General features: G+C 35.8%; 1 protein-coding gene across 1 annotated transcript in view; it reads left to right on the forward strand.

The window, feature by feature from the left end:
* The window catches only part of ABCA13 (ATP binding cassette subfamily A member 13), a 199052-nt gene that overhangs the window by 120420 nt on the left and 65581 nt on the right, over positions 1-13051 (forward strand). The window contains exons 34-37 of the mRNA XM_058831117.1: positions 3168-3414; positions 5940-6006; positions 7529-7647; positions 8605-8692. Coding sequence (XP_058687100.1) covers positions 3168-3414; positions 5940-6006; positions 7529-7647; positions 8605-8692 — 521 coding nt within the window. The remainder of the gene's footprint in view (positions 1-3167; positions 3415-5939; positions 6007-7528; positions 7648-8604; positions 8693-13051) is intronic.

Genomic DNA, 13051 nt, shown 5'->3' on the forward strand with positions numbered 1-13051 from the left:
TTATGCAGAAAATGGATTGAAAACTTCTATAACCTGTCTTCTAAAGCAAGATTTAAGAGTCTATCCAGTATCATCATATAGAATAAATTTTAAGAAAAGTAAAGAATTTTGTTTTGTACCTGAAACATAAAGAAATGATAGAATTCAAGGTCACAAGGATGGAAATTTAAGATAATTCAGAAAGATATTTGGCACCCTTTTCATTTTTAAACAATAAGCATATGAGGTTTTAGAAAAGATAAATTACTTTAAAAAAAAAAGAAGTACCTGAGTCAAACAGTCAAACATATACGTTCACAATAATGGTTTATTACATCTTCTTGGGATGCGTCTTGGATCACTGCCATTATGAATATTGAGTAAGAGTCAGGATATTGGACAAAATGGACAATTATTTATATTCATGGTGACAATTTCCCTTTCTTTGGCATTCTGAATTGTTATAATTTCTCTCTGCTCTGTTTGTCAAGAAAAAAGAAGGAATGGCAGCTCTGATTTCCCTTTCTGTCCCCAGAAAGCAGATGTCATAGTTTCTTTCAGAGATTCAAAGGGTCAAATACTTTGAAGACTCTTTCAATCACATCTCATGCTAATGACCTATAAGTAGATTTGGGACTACAGAAAATACCTAATCACGTGCTGCTTTTCTGGCATTTTGCTACTTCGATAAATGAGAGATGGTATACTTTTCAGGGATGTTAAGGTGGAAGCACCTACTGGATGTGTTATAGTCTAAAAACACTCATACTTTGAAAATTTTTCTGAGTGCCTCAATTTCTGTGTTGTGATGACCACTGAGAGTCTTACCAGGATAATATGAAGAACTTAATACATTCCTAATAAGTTTTCTTAAAAAAAAATTCTTAAGAAGAATGTCTCCTCCTCCTACTCCAATTTACAGAACAAAAATTCCCAAGCCTAAAATGTAACCCTGCTTGATTAGGGCACTTGAAAGCTGAATCACAATCTGAATTTTGAAGCTACTTTTTCTTTCCACAGATTCAAAACCTTAAATCCCATTTGTGTTAGCTGTCAAATTAGCAAGCTACGGCTGTGATTAGAATGTCTTAAAGATAATTTCTGTTCCATGGAATTTTCTGGGGAAAAAAGAAATAACATCTGGTTGTGGAGTTAAAGGAATAAAAACTGAAATTTCCCTCCTTCCCCGCCCCCCCCCCCGCCCCCAAACAGTCCCCAAATTAATTAAAGTTAATTACAGTCTGTTAAAATCAGGGAACATTAATGTTGAGAATGCAGGTCAAGCAGGTCAAGAGCAGATTACTTAGTGCAATTTCCAGGCTGGCCTTGAGTTCTGATTGTTTACTTCACAGTGAAATTTATTTTCTTGATTTATGATATCAGAATTTCCCAGGTACTAGCTGGTGCCTGTTGCAGCTTGTCCTTCCCCTGAGCAGAGCTTTTGCTCCCTGATGCCACTGGGGTTCTTAGGTGCTTCCATAGAGCTGCTTCTGCTGCCAGGAGGTTCTCCTTTTCCCCAGTGCCTGATATAAAGATGACCCCAAACAGGGTGGATCCCTTCCAGGTGCTGGTATGCACACACATCTGTGTTAAAAGGTACTGTTAGGCAGTGTTTTGCTCATCTTTGCCCCTGAAGGGCACCCCAACTAACCAACTGCTCCTCAGCTGGATCTGGTATCCCTGTTCCCAGCCTGCAGGGCGGTGCCTGTCAGTCCAGCCAGTGGTCCTTGTTGTCCTTCACACCACATTTGACTCTGGGAGACCATGTCACAGGCTTTGTTAAATCAAAATAAACTGTTTACACTGCTCATCCTTTATTCACCCAACCAGTCCTGTATTCATGCTGAGCTCTCAGTTAACACAGTTTACATATATCATGTTTATTCCTGGCCATTTATTGTTCTTCATACCTGGGTTTTATTTTCTAGAGAATTTGATTTGTGGCCTTCCCAGGGACTGAAAGTGATTAACGTTATGTCCTGAAGTAACGAGTGCAGAATTTGAGCTGTCTTGTTCAATGACCATGGTCAGAAGTCTGGTTTATTATCTGATTAATTTTTCTCCCTGTTTGCCTCACTTGGCTAAAAATACTCTGTTAGAACAATGCAAAGGGTCTGAGATTAAAATTCTGTTAACTGAGAAGAAAACTGTTCTAAGAGAAGGACAATTAATTTGAGGTTACTTGGGAACTTCCATACACATAGCTGTTAAAATATGGAACATGGAAATGCTGGTTAGAGTCTTCTCCATATGCAGAAGGGAAGGTAATAAGAGGCAAATCACAAGTGCTCATAAATTATAGCATGACTTTGAGCACTATAATATACAGGCTATTCAGTCTTGCTACAGTACAAATACCTGTGGTAGTAAGTCTGCCAGACACTGCTATGCTCTGAGGAAGAAAAGAGGTTGAAGGACATTCAGTTGGGCAAGGCCACAGGCAAGAGAGTTTGATAAGACTCTGCACGTACGTAGAAGGCATTAGGGGCTAAAATGGAGGCAGAGGGGTGTGAGTCACAAGTGTCTGACAGTGAACAATAAAATAAAATTAAATATTGGGAAACTGACTGATTTGTGAGATGTTAATAAGCTGTGGACACACTCCCATGTGAATCTGAAGGACAGCACATGAGCTCTGAAAACTGAATGACTAGAAAATATGAAAATTTTATTAGTCCAATATGAGCAGGGAAATGAAGGGAATGCTTTTATGAGAATCTATGTGCCTAGCAAATGTGATGTTCTGAAGAGGATCCATTGAATTTCTGTGAAAAAGTTGCCACTGATTCCAGTCAAGGTAGATCAAGACATTAGTGCTAATACAGGCCATGTTTTTCAGAACAATTTGTCCAGGGACAAAGGTGGCAATACACAAGGAATGGTTGAACAAGTGCAGGACCATAGAAAATACCTAGGGAAAATAGTATTCAGTAAGTCATTAGCTGTACATGGGAAGCTATAGAGATATGTTAACTGAATATCTGTTTTCCCTCATAGGAAGGGTTAATTGGTTATACTTTGAAGAGTTGTCATATGGGGCTATTCATTCAGGAGAACATGATAGGTTTATGGAATTTGATTTATTAGAGCTAAAATACTGTTATATTTTATATTTGACAATGTAGTACGTGAAAGTTCAATTTGGTTATCCTTGTTTGTCAAGAGGTTGTTTTCTTTGTCTCACTTAGGTATTTCACTTGCGGGAGTCTCGAGTGTGCGTGGAGCCCACCTTGTTCTCACACAGATTGTTGCCCTTCTGATGAAGAGGTTTCACCATACAAGGCGAGACTGGAGAGGAAGCCTATCAAATGTGCTGCTGCCTGTCCTCTTTGTTGCACTAGCAATGGCCTTGTTTAGTGTGAAGCCGCTGGCTCTTGATTATCCCTCTCTCAAGCTGACACCAAGACTTTACAACAATGCAGAATCCTTCTTTAGGTAAAGGGCTCATCCATCATCATCAGTATCCAGGGTTCTGGGACCTTCACCCTTGACTTCTCCTCTTTTAAAGACTTGTATTCTAGAAAGAATGATAGGTTACTTTTTACAGTAGATATGTGGGGGGGGGTTTTTTAGATGTTTTATATACTTTTATAGATTGTTTTAAGCGAAAGACAAAATTAGAAAAGCTTTGTGTCAAGGATTTTCTGGAGGAAAGGGCAAAGACTTTGGAGAAGATTGAACTCAAATCAATACCAGCCATGACCATTTATATGTAAATGAACAAGTGTATTTGAACAAGCTTTTGCATGCTTCATTTTATAAAATTGCTTAGGTCTGAAGTTGTTTTCTCAAAACAATTATTGAGTTTGAAAATGCCACAGTATTTACAAAACCTGCTGCTCTTCTTATTCAACCTGATTTCTGTATGTTCAGCTTTGAAACCAGCTAGATTATTTATTTATTTTTAATGTGTGGTATCTATAGAATTAATCTGTATAGAGTGCTAAGCACATACATAGATCACTTTCTCTACTGTGAAAATATGCAGATGAACCTAACAAGATGCTGTTTGAATTTTTAAATAAATTTATTTTATAAGCATAAAAACACTTCAGCAGTGCCATCCACTAGGAATGCATGATTATAAGGAGAAGGACGCTTATAGGTAAATGTTGAGATTTGTTTAGCCAAAATTGTAATGAATTTTCTTTACATGTTCACATAGAGTTTTTTGAAACAAGATTATTTTGCTATATTTCCTTTGCATGGATTCTATAGTCTTTTAATTTATTGGAAAATACATAGGACCTTGAGACTGAAGGTTAATAGAGCTAGACATTTTAACATGTCTTTATTTCTTTTTTTTTTTTTCTTTTTTTTTTTCTTTTTCTTTCCCCTTCACTCTTTATACCCCTATGGCCCTCTTTGAATAGCACTGAAGATGATAACCTAGGAAAACTTTCTCAGGTTCTACTGGGATATTTCTCTGATTGGGACCACACATGCACACATTCACAACATGGGTAATTGTAACTAATGTAATTATTTCCTTAATTTAAATATTGAATATTTATTTATTTATTTATTTATTTATTTATTTATTTATTTATATATTTTCTGTGTAAAAGATTATCTTAGGCTTTTTTTTGGCAGTATGGAGTTAGTGACAAATGGCTTCTGGTAAAGGAGCTGGCATCCAGGTGAAGAACAAAATAGCATTTACTGTTAAAGATGTGATCCATACAGCTTAAAAGTCAGTGGCAATTTTCTGATTAATTTCAGAATGATTTTGATCAAGCCGGTATCCATATGAAGGATGAAAAGACAAATAGGCAAATACTTGTTAGGAAGCATTCTAGATTTCCAAATTCAGGAATGCAGTGATGACCATGCTTTAATAATTGCTGCCAATATGAGACATGAAGTTCATTTGATGCCTATATAAATATTTTTAATAAATCAATTTTTATAAAAATGAGTAAAATTAGTATCACTCTAGACACAGCTTCTGCTGTGATTAAATGCTGAGAAGGTCATTCATTAGTAAATTTGCAGACTGAACTGAGAGTATGTGTTGATCTATTGGAAGGTAGGAGGGAACTGCAGAGAGACTTGGCATGGTTGGATGGATGGGCAGAGTCCAGTGGGATGAAGTTTAACAGGTCCACATTCTGAGTCCTGCGTTTTGGCCACAATAACCCCCTTCAAAGTTATAGCCTGAGGACGGTGTGGCTGGACAGTGCCCAGGCAGGAAGGGACCTGGGAGTAGTGGTGACAGCCAGCTGAACATGAGCCAGCAGTGTGCCCTGGTGGCCAAGGAGGCCAATGGCATCCTGGCCTGGATCAGGAATAGTGTAGCCAGCAGGTGCAGGGAGGTCATTCTTCCCCTGTACTCGGCACTGGTGAGGCCAGACCTGGAGTGCTGTGTCCAGTTCTGGGCCCTCAGTTTGGGAAGGACATTGAGATGCTTGAGTGCATCCAGAGGCTGGTGAAGGACTTGGAACACAAACCCTTTGAGGAATGGCTGAGGGAGCTGGGGTTGTTTTGCCTGGAGAAAAGGAGACTCAGAGGTGACCTTATCACTCTCTACAACTTCCGGACAGATGGTTGTAGTCAGGTGGGGTTGGTCTCTTTCACCAGGCAGCAACTGATAGAATGAGAGGACACAGTCTAAAGCTGCGTCAAGGGAAACATAGGCTGGATATTAGGAAAAAGTTTTTTATGGAAAGAGTGATGAAGTACTGGAATGGTCTGCCTGGGGAGGTGGTGGGGTCAAAATCTCTGGATGTGTTTAAAAAAAGTCTGGATGTGGCACTAGGTGCCAGAGTCTAGTTGTGGTATTAGGGTATGGGTTGGACTTGATGATCTTGGAGGTCTCTTCCAACCTAGTCATTCTGTTGAAATTCTGTTGAAAAGTGTTCAGCATGTCAGATCTGCTCATTATTCTCTGGATTTCTTCTGTTAAGTGACATATTCCTTTCATTTGCTAGTTATAATTTTATTACGTTGATTCCCATTAGAAAGAATAATTCATGCTGGCAGATGGAATCACCTCAAGATTCATGCAGATGTGTGTCTGAACAGGAGGTATGTAATTTTTTTATTTACTTATATATGTAAAAAATATCTGTGTGTATATTACCTTGAATTCCTTGGCTACTGTTTTTGAAGGGCTTGTGAAAGTGATGAGGAAATAAATCCTCACAGGTCTGACTTTGTAATGACTGAAGATTTACTTCTGTTTCACCTAATGAAAATTTCTTCTTTATATATATGAACATATGTGTGCACTAGAAATGGCTATAGATTGATCTGAAATAACAGCAACAGAGACAGCTGAACTGTTTTCAGAAGATGCAATTTACTTTAAATATGTTATAGTACTCTGATTAAGAAAAACTGCCATGTAAAACAAGGTTAAAATGTAACATTTCCATAACATCTGGAAGACTACCTACTTTCAAAAGGAAGGGTGGGTGAACCTGGCTGGTAGTACCCACCATGTAATTTACAAATGAATGAGATTTAATTGTTAGAGTTTGCTTTTGGTTTAGATTTTGGATTTCAAAATACAACAGGCTTCAAGAAATGCAAGATTTTGAAAAATATAATGAAATTCTGACCTTCTTTTCTGCTGATTTGCTCTGAGTAAGAAACAAAAATACAAAATTGTCTGAGGTGACCAATTTATTTCCCCAAAAGAGAATATCCTATTAAAAAAGTATCTTTTGTTTATAAATTTATAATTATTTAGAGTGAGAGTTGCATATAAAATACAGCAATAAAGTTTTGGGAGAAATGGAAGTAGGAAACTTGGTTTTTTACTTTTCTGGACAAGGAATAAGTTTGTGTCTAATACGAAAGAGACTTAAAATATAAGAAGGCTGAATAAAATACAAATGGGAACTTTCACAGGGAGAGGTCTATTAACCATAAAAACTGAAAGAACTCACTTGACAGTGGAGGCAGAACTTCTGTCTGTGAGCTATGTAAGAGCAATCTTTGAGAGTGAATTTTTATTTTCTGTAGGGTTGAGACGTCAAATAAACATTAAAATTTTTCAGTTGATTGGCATAAAGTATTTTGTAAAGCTTCTGAGATAATTGAGTCTAATCTGTCACTTTTTCTGTGGTTGTGAGAATGTCTCACTGAATCATTAGAAGACATCTTTTATTCTTCTCTGCAGCTCATCAATGAAATTTTTAGAAGCTTATAACATTAATTAGAATTTTGTTTTCATCTCATATTTATCTGATACCTATTTTGTGTTTCTTCTCAGGAGAAACAAATAAAAAGGAGTCTTGCCTTTTTCATTGCTGTAAACTTTCCTAAACTTATATACAAGTTTTGATGTTTTCAAAAAAACCTGACTGACAGGGATGTAAAAGAAATCAAAGGGATTTCTAACACGTAGGTGGCACAATCATTTGAGTTGCCTTATAAACATAAAACTATTCATAATTTATTGAAAATCTGTTGAAGCTGAGAAAGGCAAATCCAGTTTAAAAAAAAAGCTGTAAAATCTACATAAAAATAAAAAAATAAAGCTAAATATAGTGCCACTGTTTTTAAAAAGTGCTTTACTTATTTTATGTATACTTTTTTTCAGATATGCCCAAGTTTTAATACCTCTGCTCCCTATGTAAAGAATAAGAAAGGACATATTTTGTATAATCTTTCAGGGTTCCCTGTGGAAGAGTATTTAGTGAGGTCTTCCAGCAAAACAAGGTAACTGTAAAATATCTAGCCTTTGTTTATCCCTTGTGTATAAACCCCACAGTCCTTTCTGATCCAAAGCATAGACATTTGTCATGGAGAATATAAGCTGTCTTTGTCTGGTGATTGTTATCAAGGTGTAGAGTTAATCTGCTAATCAAGGCAACATGAAAGACCCTCAATGGTCACATCTCAGAACTTCCTCCAGCGGCTGCATGATGATTACCTCGAGGCATACTCTGGAGTTTCTTCCACGTAGTGAGTTATTTCAGCATCTCAGAGATGCATATCTAAAGCAGGTGAACAATATAATTTCCATTCCTCAGAGACTCAATCAAATAAAGGTGGATATGCTCCAATTAATATTTTCTTTGAAGTAAGAAGGGCTGGTATGCCCCTGGCAGTACTTCATATTATGTGATATAAGCAACAGAGATTATCTGCTGTGTTTTGAAGTTTACTTATATGCCCTTACAATTCAACCACTGCTGATAATGTAAGTGGAAATATTAGACCATGTATGCTTTTATTGAGGAGAAGAAAGTGTTAGCCACTTATGTATTAAAAGAAGGTGCATCTGATTTTATATACATAGAGGTAAGCATCTTTGGATGAAAGATTTGAGCTAGTATATGAATGGTTTAGAAAGAAATAAAGTTGTTTAAGATGCTTCTGGAAGTCAGAAGCTCTCATTTGCTCACAACCCTTCCCCTTGCTCAATTTCAGCTTTCAGAAAGCAAAAATTCTTATCTAAGGGAATACCTTTGCTGGAAAAAAGCCAATAATATTCACCTGATTAAAAACTACATTGTCCCTCCCCTTTTTAACAAAGAAGGGGTTTGTGAGGGATGAAGTTTTACTTTCAGTTGAAAAACAAAGCATTAGTGTAGCAATCTCAACTTTACCCTTGCAAGAAAACTGCAAAGCTTAAGGCAGATAACTGTTTGTTACTTCAATTTCTACTACCAGATATGGTGGTTGGTCTTTTGGACGGATGAAAGCATTTCAACTTCCAGATAAAAAATTGAATAACGCCAAATCTCAGCCTCTGGCTAAGGTAAGAGTTGCATATATATGTGCACATCTGTATGTATGTATTGACTACTTTTTCAGACTTCAGACATCGCAACACTTAGCAAATAATAAATTATAGCAAATATAGTAATATTTAATATATTAATATAATAAACACTTAGCAAATATAAATTGCATTAAATCCTTGCACTTGAATAATTGGGAAAAATCCTCTGTCTCTTATAGTCTCTCTGTTCATAATTCTTGAAGTATTCTCTTGTGTTTGAGAAACAGTTTTAAATTAGTTGAATTATATACCTTTTTTGTTCTTTTTGGTTTTTTTATTTTTATTTTTCCAGTGAACTCATTTTAGAATTTATGTTTAAAACTTGCTTTTAGATAGTCAGCCAAATAATATTTTTAGTTTGTTTTCTACAAAAAGCCAATGTCAGAATTGGCCAAAGTGCATTGAACATCACAGTAATGGGCTGTTATTGATGCTTTTTCATGACGTCAAGGGATACTTTACTTTGCTTCATTTCTCTCACCACCCTCCCTTTAAGAATAAAGATATCTTCTAGGAGCAGCTTCTTCTGCATAACAAGTATGCTATTCTTTTCTGAAAAGAACCTTTCGAAAACATTCCAAGGGAAATAAAATCCCCTGCATTGGTAACTGCTTGTTAGCCTCCAGGTCTCATCCCAGGTTTTCACAATATGGAGATACTGTACCTCTCCACTGTTGGCAGTTCAAAGACGGGACTCCAGGGAATGCCAATGATGAAGTTGATTTATTGATTACAGGGCTCAGGTGATACAGTCTTACAGCCTTGAATAGAATTTTCCGCTGCCGAGCAATAACCACATTGTTTATGTTTCTTATCAATATTGCTTAACTACAATCTTCACAGGTGCAGTCTCACATGACTACCTTAAAATAAAACACAACATTCCTTTTCCTTGCTCTCTCAGATCTCTGTCTGAAGTTCTCATGGTTTCTGGCCTACCAGGGCCAAGATGTCCACACCACCAATCAATCAAATCTTCAGTAATCTCTGCTCCACTGGTCAGTTTCCCCCCCATACTCCACCTTTCCTTTTTGCATACCAAAAAGGAAAAGCCCTTTATTTCAGTTGTGCTTAGAATTATCCTTCCTCTTTGCTTTTTGGGATCCATTCAAATGTAGATGCATGACAGGTAGAGGAACAGCAGTCTTGGAGAAGTATTGATGCCTATCAGTGAGAGGTCTCTGATTTTGTATTTGAGGCAAACAAGATTTGTTAAGAGGAAGCTGTGCATTTTCCAGATTCCAGATTAGGATATGAAAGAAACATGCTTCTGCCTTTAAATTTTTTTTAATGTAAATATGGATTTTATTTGCTCTTATAAAAAAAAGGAAAATAAAAAACAGCATAAATAAGCTCCATCCCAAAATCCATTTTGAGACAAAGTGTTATAAAAAAATTCACATTTTCTCCAGTCCAATGCCATTTCATGCTTAGTTTTGCAAAATCACTTCCTGTTTCTAATGCCTTTTCTGTATAATTTTTTAGAAATCTCTCTATTTTATATACAAATCTGAGCATAAATAGATTTTAATTTTGGCTATTTGTAATCTCTCTTCTAGTCCCATATATTTCATAGCTTTGAGCTCCAGTTCCATCATTCATTCATGACAAACCTGAAAGTTTTCAGCAAGATGTAATTTTTTTTCTGACTTCCATTTTTTCCTGTGTATCTTTAATCATTTTAGACTCTTGTTTTGACATGCTTGCACTGTGGTTTTTGTCAGGTCCATTTTTTTTAGTGTGTTTTGTATAGACCTCCACCTGCCATCAGGACAGGGATAAATTATAGTTATACTTTTAGTAATTAAGCTTCATATTTCTGACCCAAAGCAAATAGTGGAGTAAATTTATAAAGGGCACTGCGTTATCTAAAGCATCTCCTGGAAATGTCTTTCAAATGGTGCGATGTCAAGTTATTGCATTAACCTTTCAGTAACTAATGACTAGATTTTTACTTTGACCTTTCTGGTTTGTTCATGAGACAGTGAATGTACCATTTACATAGCCTGGTATGCAAGAAAATGCGTTTGAAATACGAAATTTGCGTTTGAAGAGAATTACTGTATGATTCACTTCATTTTAGAAAATTTCTGAATCTTTATACATTCCTCTCCAGTACTTGAAAAGCCAATGATTTTTCTTGTTCAAATTAAAAATATTTATTTAGTAACTATTTTACTGTACCTAATCATACTGTGCTGTATATACTACATACATGGTATGTGCATGCACATAAAGAATGTATATATTGCACACAAGAGACAGAATATATCTATGACATGACAAATATGGCTAATTAAAAACACTGATTATTGGCACTGATGATTGGTGCTATGTAGCAAAAGCACAACTTCTCATATTTCTGTATATATATACATGTAGAATATACATGACTGTATATTCTTTGGCTTCCTTTGGCAATATGGCCAAAAAAATAGCTTCATAGTTGCTGTTTTTATAGCGTAATGAAATATAGGAAGAACATGTGGTAATTTTACATGCTGCCGAAAGGCAAATGGTACTGTTCACTTGTAATTTGGAAAAGTACATTTTTCCAATCCCAAAGGTTGGCACTTGAGGCTTTGCAAAACAGTAATTGTGTAAGTGTCCAGAGGAAAAAATTAGATCTTTCTAGTTTAATATCAATCATGAATCTGGTCCAGCAATGCCTAGGGACTTCTCTGCTCCTTCTCATCCTTTTTTCTTGATAGGTCAAATGTTAGCTGAAATGTCAGTCTAGCTTTATTCAAGTAAAAGATTATGTAATAATGTAAAACATGTCTTCACAGAACTTCAGTCTGATATGGTGAGGGGTTATGTTTTTCCTTGGGAAATAATTTTCCTTAATATGGATATAATATAAAATAAAATATAATTATATTGATGTATATAGTTTTCTGTTCCTCAGCCCTTTTCTGCCCTCTGTAAATAATTACCTGTGTGGCACAAAAGAAATATGAAAGATGTTTCAGCTAGAGCTAATACATTTCCTTTCTTTATATTTTACTTTTGCTCACAATTTTGAGTAAGAAACCAGTCTACAGAAAAAAGACCTTAAATGTACCTCCTGATGAAGTGAACAACCTTATATGTCTCTTTTTCCAGTTTATAATAAATTAAATATCCATCTTCAATTTGATTATTTCCTCATGGTTTGATTCAGTTACATAATGCAGCTTGGAGGATAATTCCAATTAGCATGTTACATATTGAAGTATATTGTTATACACAATGCCCTATTGTGGTATTCATTTGAATACTGGCTGAGTTACTATATTTCAAAGGTGTTCTCTGAACATTTGTGAACTTTTCCCTGCCTGAATTAAATGTGGATGTGTTGTCAGAATTTTGCTTTGTTGTTTTTTTAATTGCCTTTATTTTTCCCAATGCAATAGACATAATTGCAGTGGAGTTTCATTATGTATATATGTAAAACTTTCTAATCTGTGAAAACCTTTCAAAAACTGGTAGAATTAGAGATGTGTGTATGGGGCTGTGAAAAATACAGCTTACCTTTGATCAGCTTGTTTCTGTCTTTTTGCCCTGGTTGCTATATGCGCAGGAGGTCCTGCAGTGCAAAGATTTTTCAGTTTTCTGTGGGAATTTCAGGTTCTCTTTCACTACGTTTTGTTAGACTGCTCTTGTTGATTAATGAGTGGGAGATCTAGTATGTATAATAATTTGTGGGAACTGAACTGGAGAAGAGCAAAGGAGTTTCACTACTTTGCAAAGAGGGGAAGATGTTAGGGTTTGTTCTTTTTTCTTTTCTTTAAATGTGGGGACATAAGGGTTTGAGACATTTGAGTACCATTACATGTCACATGGAAGATACTTAGGGGATCAGGCCCAGCAAATGTAGATTTAAGGAGAGGAGTGTTAAGGCAATAAAGATGTATATTAAATTCTATTCACTTTGCATTATGATTCAGAATCCAGAGAGACAGTGAGAATTGCCCTACCTAGGATGTACAAAATGCAGAGTACAAGCAGCTGATATTAAAGGGGGAAAGGTTAGGAGTTTTTCAGCTGTTTAAAAAAAAGGGGAGAAGGAAAAGTGCTATGATGTAAGGAATGGATAGTAATCTAATGGTTCTAAATGTCACTGAAACTGAAAATAAATATGCAAAATAATTTGACCTAGTTTTTGGTATGGATAATATAGATTCAAAGGTACTATGATTAACAATAATGGATGATAAGAATCAATTTCACTGCAGAGGAAACTCAAACCTCAGTATATTTGGTTTTGGGACATATCAAGCTCTCAGCAATGGTTCTAGCAAGCGGAAGTGCAGATTAAGAGTATTTTATCAAATCAGGGTGAGTCTGCATGAT

Source organism: Poecile atricapillus, chromosome 2, assembly GCF_030490865.1.
Source record: "Poecile atricapillus isolate bPoeAtr1 chromosome 2, bPoeAtr1.hap1, whole genome shotgun sequence".
Classification (NCBI taxonomy): domain Eukaryota; kingdom Metazoa; phylum Chordata; class Aves; order Passeriformes; family Paridae; genus Poecile; species Poecile atricapillus.